This window comes from Gymnoscopelus microlampas, assembly GCF_963454915.1.
Source record: "Gymnoscopelus microlampas genome assembly, chromosome: 21".
Lineage (NCBI taxonomy): Eukaryota > Metazoa > Chordata > Actinopteri > Myctophiformes > Myctophidae > Gymnoscopelus > Gymnoscopelus microlampas.
Window position 1 is genome coordinate 35,344,243 of NC_139958.1, and position 16,878 is coordinate 35,361,120.

The 16,878-nt window shown below is 41.6% G+C and overlaps 2 protein-coding genes across 3 annotated transcripts in view; one reads left to right on the plus strand and one right to left on the minus strand.

Moving 5' to 3' along the window:
• Positions 1–861: 861 nt before the first annotated feature.
• Positions 862–16,878, plus strand: part of klf4 (Kruppel like factor 4) — a 107,457-nt gene continuing 91,440 nt past the window's right edge. Inside the window, exons 1-2 of the mRNA XM_084047404.1 lie at positions 862–901; positions 9,226–9,328. The gene's annotated coding sequence lies outside the window, so the exon portion shown is untranslated. The remainder of the gene's footprint in view (positions 902–9,225; positions 9,329–16,878) is intronic.
• Positions 878–16,527, minus strand: LOC311038080 (C-C chemokine receptor type 6-like). Of its 2 annotated transcripts, XM_084047408.1 has the most exons (3): positions 16,448–16,527; positions 9,427–9,546; positions 878–3,253 (listed from the first exon to the last, which is right to left on the minus strand). In XM_084047408.1, the coding sequence occupies exon 3, from the start codon at positions 3,232–3,234 to the stop codon at positions 2,146–2,148; it is 1,089 nt and encodes a 362-aa protein (XP_083903534.1). In that variant the 5' UTR covers positions 3,235–3,253; positions 9,427–9,546; positions 16,448–16,527; the 3' UTR covers positions 878–2,145. The 2 variants fall into 2 exon arrangements, with proteins under 2 accessions (XP_083903534.1, XP_083903533.1); XM_084047407.1 differs by lacking the exons at positions 9,427–9,546; positions 16,448–16,527 and adding an exon at positions 5,082–5,156.

Here is a 16,878-nt window from a genome sequence, read left to right on the forward strand (position 1 = left end):
TGTTTTATTGACAAAATGCATAAATATGCAGAAATATATATTTGGACATACGGTAGCCTACACCTGTCAAGAGATAATAATTAGATATACAAAGAAATGATTGACATATATAATAATTGTATACGTGTAAAAATAGCAGAAATATAAACTAATGCATAAACATTTATTTGGACATACAGTAGCCTATCTGTCAAGAAGAGCTAGAGAGCTTATTTCTATTGTCCTTTAGTGTGTGTGTGAGTGTGCGTGTGTGTGTGCCACCTGTTGGGTCCATTTTTCAACATGGAAACGATTATGACGATTATGCAAAAATAATTGTGCTTATCTCAAATAATTGCCATTAGACAATTATGTAATAATTGTGACAGGTCTAGCTCATTAAAATACCCACAGAATGTCTTCCATGAATACCTTTCTGTTTTGTTGTTGGAGCCTATAGTTAGCCCCACTATGAGTTATTAAATGAATGTTCATATTCCATTTAGCACAAGTCTATTTAAGGAATTCACTCCACCCCACATTTTTCAAATCAGCTCCGTGGCACTATACCATCCCGCTTTACATACTGGCCTATACAGTATAACTATTAACCTAGGTTGTACAACCAAACAACATTTATTTTTCAAAGATTCAAAGATTGCTTTCCAAGGTTGGTGGGAGGGGCATGCTTTACAACAAATCATGAATTTGTTGTGATTCAAATTTGATAGACCCCAAATTTGAATCACACATTGAGAGGCTCTTTTCTACACAATGCAATTTTCTCACTTAGACCCATAGGGAGAACCACAAATATGACAAATGTCACTGATTTATTTTTCTTTCAGTCATGTGACAATGAACGGCCACACCGATGGAGAGAGGGAGAGAGACACCGTTTGACCTTACTGCATCAGACAGTGTAAGTATTATTATTAAGACATTCCTCCTGGTACTTGATCATGCTGTGAAGAACAACATTATGCAACATTGTTACGTGCAATAATATAATTTCTGGCATCCAATGCTGCTATGACAAACAGTTGCATTTATTCCACCAGCTCTTTGTGCTCTGTTCGCCTACTCAAACAAGGACACTATCATCTATAGGACAACAGCTTTACGCTCCAACATTACCGCCTAATCTAAAAACACATTACCAACACACCCTTGCTGCACATCATTCCTGCAATGTCATATTCTGCTTCAAATCTTTAGTTTCCGAGGAAGACCCAGTATGGTTGGTTGCTTCCTGTCAACTACAGTATGTTGTCAACGTCTATTCCATACATTTCCATGAGATTGTAGACCAAAATGATGAACAGCAACATGATCTGGGACTCAAACACAAACATGGGAGTAAACATGGCTGCTTTTAATTACTTTATGTACTGCTGGGTAGCTTAACCTATAATAATACATAATCATTTATCACTTTTATGTATGCTTTGTACTAATAATCTTAATCTGTAAGAATCCAGTAAATATAAATAATTATGGTCGAGCAAAATGTGCAATATTTGTATCTGAGATGTAGTGGAGTAAAAGTAACAAACAATGGCAAGTGAAGGGTTGCAAGACAAAGAGTTTTTATTTCTCCATAATGCCTTATAAATGCAAATTTCTTTGGCATATGGAGAAATAAATAAAAACTCCTTGATCTTGTCACTCTTGAGTGCGACCCTTCTCTTTCCAATGTTTACATTTTAACCACATTAAGACCTGAGGCCGATTCTACAAATGTCTTCTAAACAGTTTTCTGAAAAACATATGTTGCTATATCAGTGATGCTCAACCCTTCCCATGTCAAGGACCCCCAAAATGTATTTGGCCGCCGACCCATCTCAAAAGAGGCAAAGATTTGAGTTAAAAATGTTTGCTTAAAAAAATATATAACATTCAAAGATTTGCAAAAATGTTCTAAATGTTTCAAAAATAGCAGATCTACAAGCTCATAGTGCGGCACGAAGTGACACGCTATATTCATAGCTAAAATCTATAATTTAAATCTAAAATCTATAGAAGGCTTTCCCGGCTCTGACAGCGGAGTCAGAGTGCGGTGGTAACAAAATGTTTATTTGTGGAGTAAAAGTACAAGTACAGAAATAGAAATACTCAAAAGTAAGTAACACAAAATTGTACTTGAGTAAATGTACTTAGTTACTTTCAACTATACTGCCTCAAACACAAAGGTCCCCTGGATCTCACCCTGAACAAGGCGTATAGTATGGGGTTCAGGCAGCAGTGGAGGTACGCCAAAGTCCTTGTCACAGTCTTGGCTGCTTGCACGGCATGCGCGAACCCACAGGTCTGCACCGAGAACGTGGTGAGGGTGTCAACCAACAGGGAGATGCTGTACGGAAAGTGACAGGCGACGAACACCGCCACCACTGCCAGCAACACCCAAACCTCCTTGTGTCGTTGGAAACTCTTGGTTCTCAGGAGGGTGACGGTGACAGTGGAGTAACAAAACACCATGATCAGCAGAGGAAGGAAGATCCCCACCGCCATCTGGGTGCTGGGGACCAGAACCCGCATCTGCCGAGCCGTGGCGTTGTTCTCGAAGCGAAACCCGCACACGTACCCCGCGTCGGGGTACAAGGATGCTGATGTGTCGGTTCTGTTAATCATCGTTGCGTTGGTCGTTGCGTCGTAGTTTTCATATTCCTCGTAGTCCATGGGCAGGTCCGAGGGCTGGTATGTGTCGTGGAAGTAGAAGGTGGGGAAGGCGAGAGCAAGGGCCAGCAGCCAGACCACGCAGCAGCTGACCCATTTGTAGAACGGAGAGCACAGTCGGACGCTCCGCCGTGCCTGAACAAAGGTGATGTAGTGGTGGGTGCCAATGCAGGCCAGTAGCAGCATCCCGCTGTACAGGTTGATGCTGTATGCGCCTCGGAGCAGCTTACAGGCCAGCGGGCCCATGGTCCAGTCCGATGCCTCGTTGTAGATGATGGCAGGCAGTGCTGCCGCGAACAGCAGGTCAGCCGCGGCCACGTTCAGCAGGTACACGTCAATTATGGACTTGGAGCGCTTGTAGGAGGCGTAGGTGAGGATGACCAGGCAGTTGCCGATCAAGCCCAGGATGCAGATGGCGGAGTGGATGTAGAGTCCCACCACCAGCTCCTCCCCGTAGCTGCTCATGAAGCAGGGCTCAGAAATGTCATAGTCGCCATATTCGTAAACATTTTCGTCATCATAGCCCTCTACACTGCTGTTGGAGTGGTCATCAGCACTGGCCGCTGAGAGGCTGAACATGATTCCCCTTGTACCGTAGCTGTGAGGAGAATGCAGAGGAATTGGATTTAATACAGTAAATCTAGAGGTAAAAAGGTATATTTACAGAAAATGGTTGATTAGTGTTCATAATGCAAATATGAGTGAGTGCCTGTGATGTCATGAGATTTGTGGGCAGGAGAACTCATGATGTTGAATGAGATTCACCTGGGAACTGTTAGGTTAGTTTCAGGTTGGAAGGAATTGTGTGAGACACGAAAGCTGTGTGGCAGACAGGTTCCGGCATGGGAACTCAGTGAGGCACTACACCGGAGAGCGACTTGCGAGCGGAGCGAGGGAATACTTTATGAGGATATACTCCCTGCATGGACAACTGTAAGGATCCATGTTGCCCTTAACCACAGCAGATTAGTGTTAGTTTAGTTTATTCTGGATCACATCTGCACACTCAAACCATGAGCAAACAAAGACCGGTGCTGGCCAAAGGAGAGGACTCCAGCCGACAACAGAGTGCCATGGCAACAGAACACTGTCCTGAAGCAGAGAGACCAGTAAAGCCATCAGAAGCTGGTATGGTTCTCACCAAAGCTTTATATCTGTGTTTGGAAATGCCATGTGGTCAGTTAAGTTATTTCAGATATAACAGACGACTGTTCTGCCTGTTTACGTTGCTTTCAAGACAGATTCAAATTCAAAGGAAAAAAACAGCAGAGGGCGCTGTTTTTTTGCTTTTCTTTTACTATGGGTTCCCAGATTGACGTTCTGCCGTTCAAATGTTTTTTCCTTTCTTTTTTGGGGGATGTTTAAAAAGGGCTGAATAGTTGTAATGTCTACTCAAACAAGCTCCAGAAACAAATAGTGTAGGTGTATTTAGAAAATGTATTACAGATAGACAATCTCAAGAAGAATGGAGTCATGCCAATGTTCCCTCAGTTTAGGGTTAGGCTTCGGGTTAGAGGTTAGGGTTAAGGTATTTTCAGATGGGGGTCCGTGGCCAAATACATAATAATTTGGGGGTCCTTGATATGACAAAATTTGAGAACCACTGTTTTATGTGACAGGTTTCTTCAAACAGGAATCGGATCAGTAGGTTTTGACATTATAATGAGAAACTAAACAAAGAGGCATTCACGAGGACAGCTAATTCTTATCTTCATGTGTTTAACAGCTGTAGTTACTATGACAACCGCTGACGCATTCGGAAGACAGTCGCCAGTTAAGGGTCACAGGTAGAGAAGATATCCACCAGGTTTGGCTGGGGTCGGTCTTTATTACTCACATATTTCATGGGCTCATGTCTGTACAATTGTACATGTTTACAATTAATATTAGGAGCCTTTTATGTCACGAATCACAGCATTCTCATTACACACCAAGCTTACAAGGTGACTTTTGTTTAAAACCAAAAATGAAACTTACCTGGAGTTTATAGAGTATAGCCAACAAAGCGAGACCAGGGAAATCACCTGGAACTCTAACTCCTTTTGTAATTATATTTTCTATTCGGCAATAGTAAATAAAAATGGGGACTCAAACAATCTAACTGCAATCAATTTTGTACTCAATATAATGGGTTATGAATTTACTGTGTAGTAGAGTCTAAATGAAATAGATCTGGTCTTCTAATTCAGTGGTCCTCGAACATTTTCACGTCAAGGACCCCCAAAACTGGTATGTATTTGGCCATGGACCCCCATTTGAAAAATATTTTGTCCCAGGGACCCCCATAAGGGAATTATTTGTCGAAGCTGAGAGATGCGTTCTAAGAGAGAGATCTAAATCTTTGCTTCAAAGATAAAGCCATACTTTTTTACACAAAGATCATGACAATGAAATGAAATTATGGAATAATTCAGGTCAGGTCTTACCCGCAGAAAGTCAATCCAACACGTCTTAAATTCTCTCTCTCTTCAACCTTCACTTCTTCCAAGTAAAGACATGAATGAAAATGAAAGAAGGAAGGAAAGACGTTGTTTGTGTGTGTGTGTGTGTGTGTGTGTGTGTGTGTGTGTGTGGGTGGGTGGGTGTGTGGGTGTTCTTTTATTTGACACCCATGAAAAGAGCGAAGTCTGCTATAATGTTGATTGTTATCAGTTGGCTTTCTTCTGTCTTCAAAAATGTTCTGAACAAAACAATACAGAACAACACACCACGGTCACAAATCCCCCGCGGTGCATCCGGCTTTGTCAGGCGTCTATACGGACATAATTGGCTTGTGTTCGGGGGAGGGAAGCCGGGCGGGGAGGACGACACCTGTCAGCAGGGAGTGTTGTGCGAGAGGAGTAGGACGAAGGTTCTACGTCCTCCCGGTGGGGGCTCCTCACTGGCAGGTGAGTCAGAGGGAAACAAGGGCAGTGACAACATACAAATATGTGGAGGGGGGAATTAATTGACATAAACAACCAAATTGGGGAGAAAAGGGGGTAAAAAGCTCAACCTTTTCTGGATCAGGGCCCACTTGAAAACAAACAAAAAAAAAAACTTCACTGAGCCCACCCATCTGACCACTTACTGCAACATGGCAGCCGTGCATGTTTATTTTAATGATCAATCAATTGATTGCATTCCGGCTTGGATCAATGGAACTAACGTATAATATGCTACTTTAAGTTCATACAGTATAGCAGTATCACCTTGAAAAAAAACTCACTTTTCAAGGTTTTAAAGAAAAAAATACCTTGACGTTTCTCTTTTTACATAACATTCTATTAAATATGAATGTTAAAATGTAATTAAAATCTTAGTGTTTTGCCATTTTTGCTGTATCCTCACAGCCCACAGGTTGAGTCCATAGAGCTAAAAATAAGGTTGAGACTCACTTCACAGCTCCATCATGTTTGTCAGTGAGATACTAGAGAGCAGAGTCATTATAGTGCAGCATCATTTATCTGGGTCCAACGGGCAGTGTTGCCAAGTCTGCTTATTATAAGCCACTTTGGTCTTGAAAGTCGTTTTTTGGCCTTGTTTTAAACGTGGAGTTACTTATTTGGGCTTGCCTCTTTAAACTTATATACATCCTGCGAGCCCCGGCAGGTGATGATCACCTGCCGCTGCCGGGGCTCACCTGGAAAATCTCCTATCGGTCCCTCCCTAGCTGGCACAAACTCTTTTCTCATAGGGGTCTGCGGTCAGATTATAATAAGTATCAATTTGGGGGTCCTTGACATGCAAATGTTTGAGAACCACGTACTGAATTGTTTAACTCTATGACTGAATTAGACCAGATGGATTTCATGTTTACTCTACTTGTAAAAATGTAGTTGGATTGCTTGAGACCCATTGGAGTGAGCATTCAACCAGTTATGCCTATAACCGTATATACTTTGACGTATTGCGAAAATAGCTGATAACGCAGAATAATAGCGAAAATGCTGACAACGCGTTGTGGTTGTATCACAATGCGCCGTCAGCTTGTAGCTGAACATTGTTTTTAATAGTTTAGTTTCAGTCTGTTAATCGTCGCTGTCATGGCAGTATCTCCAAATTTCAACTTTTTATGTTTTTTCATCATTTAATGCCCTACTTCATCATACAAGAGTGTCAAGCAAAAGTAGTGAAAATAGACGATCTACATGCTCACAATGCATCTATCTGCCATTTTAGGTATTTCTTAAAAATCATTATTTTTCCTTAAAAGTAACGTTTTTTAGGATATACTGTACAAAGTTTCCACCCAACAGCAACGATATGTATCATTTTGATATGCTGTCTGCTCAATATTGACATTCACTTTGGCAGTAAATTTAAGATGCAGACTCAGAGCCTCTGTGAACCATGCTCCTCCAATTCCCCACTTCTTTCTTTCTTTCTTTCTTTCTTTCTTTCTTTCTTTTTTTCACACACACACTGTATAATAAAATGCAATAACTACCAATTATGTTTATTTTTAAGGGTATTGTCTCATGCCACACAGCCTTCCCCACATGACTCATTTTCAGATATTGTTTTCAGACTAGCCACAAGTGGGCCTTCTGAGCATGAGCATAATCATGATTTGGTATTACCAGAAGTTTATGTAGGCCTATATATCTATGATATGGTATAGCTCTATGCTTGGTCAACCCATAACAAAACAAAGATAAGAATAAATACTGCTCATAATATATGTCAACAGATTTCCTTTAAGTCATAATTATTCCCTTTCCTTCCAGTGAAATGGACCACACACAGACTTTATCAAAACGGAGATAATAAGCACATCATTCACAACATCTTCACAGAATGAAAATTGTTGATCGCGTCACAGCTTAATTGATTACAATGAATATGAAAGCTGCCTAAACAGATGTCTTATGTCGCCACTAGAGGGCGTCCCAAGACCCCAAAATGTCTTAACATCCAGATAAATCTGACCTGTCCCTCCACAAAATGTGTGCTTTGTGAGTATTGTCAACCATTTCATACTTACTTTTCAGGCACTGTACTCAGTTGTAAGAGTTTAAAGTTAGAGCAAAACAAAATACATGCAAAAGCTGTGCTGCAGTGCCCTTTGATGAAACATGTTTACAGTGAAAATTAACCTGACATGATACATTTTTACACTGTCAGAGTTAACACTCTTGCTGTGTACATCAAAAGTAAATAAATATAAGAGTTTTCAGATTGCTGGGAGATCGCTTGCCATACATCTGTATCTTTATTCTAGGTCGGAAAACTTGCGGAATGAGCTTCCAGATATTAGCAATTAAGACACCTACTCTTTATTTGTTAGATAGTGAATTCCAAAAATCTTACAATATTGCCCATCCCAGATAATTCTGACAATGTATTAATCAACAAATCCAATTTACAAATAATTACCAACTGTAAAAAGCCAATTGAAAGGAAGGAGACATTGAAACAGAGGGAATTCAATGAATTCAAATAATATTGCTGGGGCAGATTCAGCTCGGTAAGGCCATCATCATTCATCCTAGCTACAAGAACAAAACCATTGCAGAAACGCCTTTCCCCACTGCTTGTTGCTGCTAACCTCAACTTGTTCTGCTGTGACTTTGAAGCACATTGTCTTACACACACTACAAAACACCCTGTAATAGACAGCACGCGTTCATCCCTCCCTGCTTGTCTCAGTAGGAGATGGGGAGCATAAATAGAACATTGCTGTTCTATTCTAGTTTTATTCACAGAAACATTGTCTCAGAGAAAATAGAGTGCCACAAGGGAGAACAGGATGTGATTGGATGGCATTTATAATGCCATAGAACACAAACCGCCCTTTTATTTATGTTCTTCACTGCATTGACTCGCAAACCCATTTAGTGTTTCTAACCTGTACCTTCCATCCATGGACAATTTCTGTATGTTATGCCTTGAACCCGCACTGTCTTTAGTGAAAATGTTTTTAATTTGCGCATTCTCATATTGGTGTGAGCTAAAAGTAAAGAAAAAACGGATTAAGGACTTCTGAATGCATGTAAAACTGCTGCTAAATCACTTTGTTGCTGTTTTCTGTAAAAAAAAAAAAAAGAAAAAAGAAAAGAAACTAAAACATTATGTAGCTGCTTTGGGCAGGAAGATTAAAAAAAAACAAAAATACAGTACCGGTATATACATATTTAAAAATGGAATATGATTGGATGTTGCAGGGCTCATTTCTTGAAACAGATTTGAACCACTTCAACCTGGTGTCCATATTTTAGGTATGTCATAATAGGCATAAAATTAAAACTTTTTTCAAAATTGTCAAACTTTTTAAAAGGATTTTCAACATTCTTCCAACATTGTTCAAAAATATAGCTCATCTACAAGCTTACAATGCGTCCGGCTATTATTTTAGATACTTTTGACACACAACTAAGTATAAAATGGGGCTTAATGAACCCTAGCGTCCCTGTTCTGGGATTGTAACTGGCAAACATTCGGCAAAAATATCAGATCCTAATGGTTAATGCCGTTTTCTTTACTCTCTTTGAGCTGTTCTTTGTTTCTTTTATGAATGTGCTTGTGTTAATGAATGATGTCTACTGTTGACCCAAGATGAATCACTCCTGTTGAATACATTCTTTCCAGGCACCTGTGTGACTGAGGGATCAATCATTCTTCAAATCATCTACCACAGTTCCTGGACAACTGACCAATGGCGCTGGACATAATGAAGACATTTCTGCATGAGGTAATGTCCTACCTTCTTATTTCTTGATTTTCTTTGTCTGTCAAATTAGGAAGTGATTGATTGCAATCAACTCAAGTCCAACACTCTGTGATACGTACTGCTGCTGACACTAGACTCACCTTCTCCAAAACATAATACTCATGTGACCCCAGCAGCTTCTTCTTGACATCTGACGCTCATATGATTCAGCCTGATAGAGGATCAGATCTGTCTGAATGCTGCATTGAGGCAGTGTTCGTGGCCCACCCATCTGACCACTTAACATGGTCAGATGGGTGGGCTGCTTGCATTTTCAGAGCATGTCATCTCATTGCACGTCATATAAGGTACATACAAGGGTCAAAGTAGAGGACTTCAAGGAGAAGGTATAGAGATGTGCGATAGTGAGGAGACTCTGATTAATAATAAACCATACCTGTCATCATGAGTTGCACAAATACACACAGTTGCAAATAATTGTATGCTTAATTCTTTTAGTGAGTGAGTGATCTACAAGCTCACAGTTCGTGCATCGCCACGGTTTGTGAGATTTTAGATCGTCCATTTTAGCTGTTTTTTAAATAGGGCTTGAAGTGTTCACTTTTTTTGCCACCGTGTAGTTTTATCTCGGAGATGACGCCTCTAATCAAAACCACCTAAGACCTGACCTGGCTTATAGTTTTTCTAAAAGTCAGCCGTCAGCTTCCTTTGTTGAGCTCACTGTGTCACAGCAGAGGAGACACATCACAGGAAAGCACTTGAGCATTTTGTGACCCCCAGCATTTAGGATGCTGGGGCGAACAAATTCATTGCCACATCCACAGCTACAGTAGATTACGCTTTCAGTCCATGAGTGAAATCTCTCAAGTAAAATACTGTAGCTAGGGAAATACCCATTTGGTTTCTCTGCCACTCCGAAGGTTGTATCAAGATATTATATTCCATCCCCCTATAGTTTCTGACTGGTGGTACGATTCTGTTTGACCTGTTGTGAGGGCCATTTCAACACAGAAGAATCATTTGTATCATTAGCCCATTACGGGGGTAATAGTCTGGTTAGATGTGATATTCTGAGGACTGGAAGGTCCTGGTTTCGATGCCCGGCTCCTTCTAGCATCGCGAAAATGTCTGTGAGCAAGACACTGAACCCCTAACTGCTCCAGATGAACATGTTGGTGCCTTGCATGTTGCCTCCGTCGTCTGTGAGTGAAAGGGTGAACATAATGTGAAGTGCTTAGGATTAGTCCTGGGGCCAAGCCAGATTTTGGTACCACCTAAGGTGGCCGTACATTTTTGGTATTTTCGTATTCCTACATGTCTCTAGTTTATATTTTGGTATGATACATCTTCCAATTCAGTAGCTTAATGACAGTAATCACTCTAAACCGGCTAATGTATCCGGTAGGAGACACAAAGTAGAATCTTTGTGTCTCCTACCGGAAATACACCCGGGCATCAAATTATTGCGACAAAAAAACAAATATATCCATGTATTCAAGGCTTCATGGGGTGTGCAATTGATAGAAAATAAATCATTTTTTGGGTGAACTCCTCCTTTACGTTTCCCAGGGGGACTCTCTACCCATTCAGCTATGACCGCACTAGACCGAAGGAGGGTCAACTTTTACAAGCTTATGGAAAGCAGTCTTTTTGCAAACACCAAAAATCTGAGAAGTTATCAATTGCACACCCCATGAAGCCTTGAATACATGGATATATTTGTTTTTTTGTCGCAATAATTTGATGCCCGGGTGTATTTCCGGTAGGAGACACAAAGATTCTACTTTGTGTCTCCTACCGGATACATTAGCCTGTAGGTAGTGATAACTGCCATTAAGCTACTGAATTGGAAGATGTATCATACCAAAATATAAACTAGAGACATGTAGGAATACAAAAATACAAAAACTTTACGGCCACCTCAGGTGGTACCAATTTGTGAAAATAACAGTGTTGTGTTGGACTTGGCCCCTGGACTAGATGGCATGCAGACGAGTGGCAAGGTGGAACAGTGGTTAGCCCTGTTACCTCACTACTAAGAAGGTCCCGGGTTCGAACCTTGGCGGGCATGGCCTTTCTGTGTGGAGTTTCCTTGTTCTTCCCGTGTTTGCGTTGGGTTTGCTCCAGGTTCTCCGGTTTCCTCCCACACCAAAAGACATGCATGCGACTGTAGGTACACACTCCTGCCTGTGCCCTTGACCAAGGTACTTGGCAATACAACTGCAGTAGGTCCCCGAGCGCTGCACAGTGGCTGCTCAAGTAGATAATGCAGAGAACACATTTCCCCAAGGCTATAATGAAGAGCGTGAAAATGCTCTGTCTGTTTTGTTTGACCCACAAAGTCTAGGTTTAAGTAAGGTTGTCAAAGTAGCACAGGTTAAGTTATTGTGTAGAACGATAGGGCGGGTGGGGGTGTAATGCGAGATACTCACGTGAAACAGTAGACTTGGAAAGTTATGGTTCTCTCCCGTGACAGCAAGGAAATTGTGACTCATAAATGGTATAAAGATTTGCAAGAGCCTTAAAAAGCCCACTGAGATAAAGGTCAGTGGGTGTGATGCTGTAGATGATATCATGAAAACAGCTTTGAACCCAATGCACGCACATGAACTTGAACACATGTGAGAGTGAACAGGATTGATAGAGATGTACTAGCATGTTCTATTGACAGGAAAGATGTTCATCCATCTGATAAGATTTATGGGGGAGCGGGTAGCAGAAGGTATAGCCAGACCGGTTTTGGGGCCATTGCAGATACCGATTTTGGAGAGCCCTAGCCAACCGATTACCAATGTTTTGACCAATATGTTGTCAAAAACGTCTAAATCAGTTCTAATCAATTTGAAAAACTTTGATTTAATGAAGGTTTTACATTAAAGAATAGCAGATCTACAAGCTCACACCAGTTGTGAGCGTGTAGATCTGCATTTTTTTTATATTTCCGAAAACTTCAGGAATCGGGATGCATCAGCTGCATAATTGCAGATACCGACGTCATGTCAAATAATGGCCAATATATCGGCCGAACCGATATGTCGGTCTCAACGGTCTGGTTCTGGTAACAACTGTGTCTTCGTACATCTGATAAGAGCAGGTAGCAGAAATATCTTCATCCATCTGATAAGATGTCTGGAGGAGCAGGTAGCAACATGTCTTTGTGTCAACGTTGTTGTTCAAAGAAACAGTTATGGTTACAACTGACATGCTAGCGTGACTCATCTCACTACACCTGAGAACACGGGGATTCTCATATGCAAATTGAAGGGATACCTTCACTCGGAGAATGTGGAATTGAATTCCCACAATTGTGTGGATTTTATACTTGCTGCTGGACAATTCCTTCTACGAAACAAGTTGCTGAATATGCATGCATTAATGTATAGTGATATTGTATACAAACAACTTACAGACCCCCTGTGGGAGGGGTGTAAGTTACAGTAAATCACGGTTCTCTGAAAAGCATTTTGAAAAGACAAATCTCCCTGAGCAGTAATGCCAAATATCTCCCCTCAAATGTCAAAGTCACCAGAGCTTATACAATGTGATACAATACCACTGTATTAGTACACAAGGGAAATTAAATAGCCTTGCATGGCCAGACTAATATCACTGCGAAGATATTAGTCTGGAACTTCGGTGCAGGAGATTCATTTCCAAGGGGCGCAGCAAAAACAAATCCCACTTTGAATAGTGGGCTCTGATTGGTCACCCACAACTCTGGGGTGGGCCAAATGTAATTCAAACTGAGGAGTGCCAGACCATTCTGCCCAGGGCAATTCTTTTTAGCTGTGGCAGATTTGTCTGGTTTCCAGGCTAGAAATTAAAAGCTTCCCTGGATGCTCTGGGTACAAGATTGATAGGAGGAATGGGACAGGGACTTTGACCATGACCTCTTTATTGATAATGATTGTAACATAACAAACATTGTTACACAATTATCAAGAGGATAAAACGCAAGCAAGCCAGCGGCTTATTTTGATTGCGTTCCATTGCCGACCCCTGAAAGGTGCTGCAGAGAAGCAGGAGAGTGGGCCTGAGTTGAAACACAATGGCCTGTTAGGGGTCATCCCTATACAGTATGTTCCCAGGGTCATAATGTTCCCAAGGTCCTATGTTCCCAGGGTTCAATTAGGGTTGGGGTTAGGTTTAACATAGGGCTGAGCATTGAAAGGCTCCCACGAGTTATTGTGACTCCCCTTATTGGTAGGGCCCACTTTAAATTCAGGCAAAAAAACGAAATATGTAATTACGCACACATTTCTGGATTTGTTCAAATAAGACAGATAATAAAAGAAAGTATGAAGAGACAAGTGACAGAGAGATGTAGCAGGGCTGTGGTTCCACACAGACCAGCAGGCGTGTAGTGATCTGCACAGGGGAATACACAACAGCTCATTTCTGAAATGTTTTCTTACCACATACAAAACGCAAAGCAGATCGCCTGTGAACATTCCATCGACTTAACTGTGAAGGTTGTACTGCAGGAATAAATCTATGTTCTCTGCACATTCTGACAAACCGAATTGGCGTTCCCCTACTACGCTGCCAAGCACTCGGTGCGGCCCAGTCCCAACTCTTTACATGAAAACATCAGAAGTGCATTAAGCGTCATGGTAACCTGTTGCAGGTCATTCGTCTTTGTGGGTGATTACCATGCTATGAAGCTGACAACACAATAAGACATGCCAAATACAATTTAAGCCAATTGAACTCTTTTGGAGACCAGCATGAGTTAATAGGGGAGGATGTCGTGCGCGCACGCACGCACGCACGCACGCACGCACGCACGCACGCACGCACGCACACACGCACGCACAGTGATGGAAGAAGTACTCCATTTTTTTACGTAAGTAAAGGTATCAATACCATAATGTAGAAATACTTCTGTTACAAGTAAAAGTCCAGTATTCAAAATTTACTTTAAGTACATTGTGACGCCAATACTTTTTAATTTAAAAGTACCAAAAGTAAAAGTACTCATTATGCTGAATATCCCATTTCACAGGGTTTCAAAAATGTTTAAAGATCTTTTGAAAATAGCAGATCTACAAGCTCAAAACGTATCGCACTGTGGCACGTTGTGAGCTTGTAGATCAGCCATTTACAAATAGCTATACCATAGCGTAAAGTATATACGTAGGGCTGAAGTGGTTCATGTATGCTTTGTAATAATAATCAAAATCTACAAAGTAACGAGTAACTAAAGTTGTCAAATAACTGTAGTGGAGTAGAAGTAAAAGTACAGTACCTCAAAACTGCTGAAGCAGATCAGTCATGGTTTGATAGATAGATGTCCTATGTCCAATACAATATTTCAGCATGTAAACTAGATGGATGAAACTCGGGGAAAAGAAGGAAAGGATTTCGATTTTGGCTTTTGCTTCTATGAATGTGATGATGTGATGAATATTATCTTTGGGTATTCATTGACGAGATGAATAATTGAGATTATTAGGCCTATACATAATAATAAATAATACATGATACCGTATATCATCGCTGTCAGGCAAAAATCTCCATATTTCTCCATCTTTGTATGTTTTGTCGTAAATTAATGCCCTACTTCATCATTATTTCATACAGATTTATGCCCTGAATTCATCATACAAGAGTGTCGCACAAAAGTGGTGAAAATAGCAGATCTACAAGCTCACAACACCTCGCGTGGCATTGTGAGCTTGTCGATCAGCTATTTTAAACACTTTTAAATTTAGACTTATGGGTTTTCCACCCAACAGCATCTATATTATGCTATGATGTGTCTTAAGCAAAAATTCCTTTTCATCTGTTTTTGCTATTTCCCCACAAAGCAAAACTCTGACCTCTGAACCCTTTCAGAGTTTGTTGTTGCTGTCCATGAATGCAGATGGAAGCATGAGGACTATGAACGTGCATAACTCTGTCTTCTTGGCTCCGGATCTTATTGTTACATTGACACTGAAACACGCAGCGCTTCAGCCTGCTTACACCCAGTTTCAATGATATCACGGCCCAGGCTTGCTTGTGTGTGTGTGTGTGTGTGTGTGTGTGTGTGTGTGTGTGTGTGTGTGTGTGTGTGTGTGTGTGTGTGTGTGTGTGTGTGTGTGTGTGTGTGTGTGTGTGTGTGTGTGTGTGTGTGTGTGTGTGTGTGTGTGTGTGTGTGTGTGTGTGTGGTATTGGGGTTGGAAGGGATCCAGGAGTGCAGATGGCGCTGGTTTGTGTTTGCGCTGAACGGCTGCGAGCCTCGCGCCTCCCAAGTGACCATGACATAACGTGTGCGCGTGCACGGACGCACACACACGCAGCACCATGCAGGCTGACTTTTCCAAGGGTCAGGTCTGAAAACTCCCCATAGTCCACAGAGATTTGAAGGGTTGTGGTTTCACTAAGTAGCTATGTGCTGCTTTGACGCTTGCAGTCTGCTCCAGAAACCTCCCCTTTGCTCCTTATTGACACACACACACACACACGCACACGCACACACGTGCGCGCACGGTTTGGGTTTAAGTGCATTGAGTTAACGTTTCAGTCTATCATGTAGAGACATGCTTTTAAGTCGCATCAATCAATTAACAGTTTAAAAATCCTGGCAAGATCCACTGTGCAATTACTATTTTAGATATTGCTTTCATCTTTTATCTATCAGAGTTATGTGCCCGCATGCCCTCCAGCCAAAAAGAAAGTGTTCACAACGTGGTGATAACTTCCTTCAGGAGTTCCCACACAAAGATAACTTTTCCTTTCTCCAGAATAATTGTCAGTTCACCTGCACGTCTGTGTATCAGACAAGCTACAACAGCATGACTATTACATTAACCCACCCTGACCTGAGGCCGATTCTACAAATGTCTTCTAAATCCCAACAGTTTTCTGAAAAACCTATGTTGCTATATATCAGTGGCTCGCTATGAGTTTGCATATCTGCTATTTTTGAACAAATTTGGAAAATATATATATTTTTTTAACTCTTCTCTTCTGGGGGCCCTAGACACAAAGCATTTTTAGAAGGCAGCCAAATATATATTAATTTGGACCCCCAAATAAATATATATTTGGCTGCGGACAGCCTTCTGAAAATGCTTTTTTTTTGGCACAAAAACGTTTGAGAACCACTGCTGTATAGGGTTTAAATGGTTAAAGAGAGGCTGCACGCGCTCTCACCTGTGCAGGGTCCCCAGTCTGCAATCACTACTATAGCAACAACAGCAACAGCAGGCCAGGCAAGCCCTGGGAGAGTCTTCTTCCTGGGAGATCCTCTGTTGATGTTGTCAGGAGCGTTGCCCGGGGCGACCGGAGGCCTAGCAAGGAGGGAAGCCCCTTATCTGCTGACGTTGACGTTCAAACCGTTGTCACGGTGCAAAGGCTGGTTTCGTAGAGGTAGAGAGGTGAAAAAAAAGGAAAACACAAACACACACCTTAAAGGTTGGGCTATATGTGTGTATCACCATGGTGATGCACACATACACACGTGTTTGGGTGGAGGATACGCCTCACCGGGCATGAATGGGTTGTAAAGGAGAGAGCGAGAGGGAGAGAGAGAAAGAGAGCGGGAGAGGGAGAGAGAGAGAGAGAGAGAGGGGGGGGGGGGGACA

Excerpts from the sequence above, each read along its gene's own strand:
- LOC311038080 (XM_084047408.1), bottom strand. The coding sequence starts at position 3,234 with ATGTTCAGCCTCTCAGCGGCCAGTGCTGATGACCACTCCAACAGCAGT.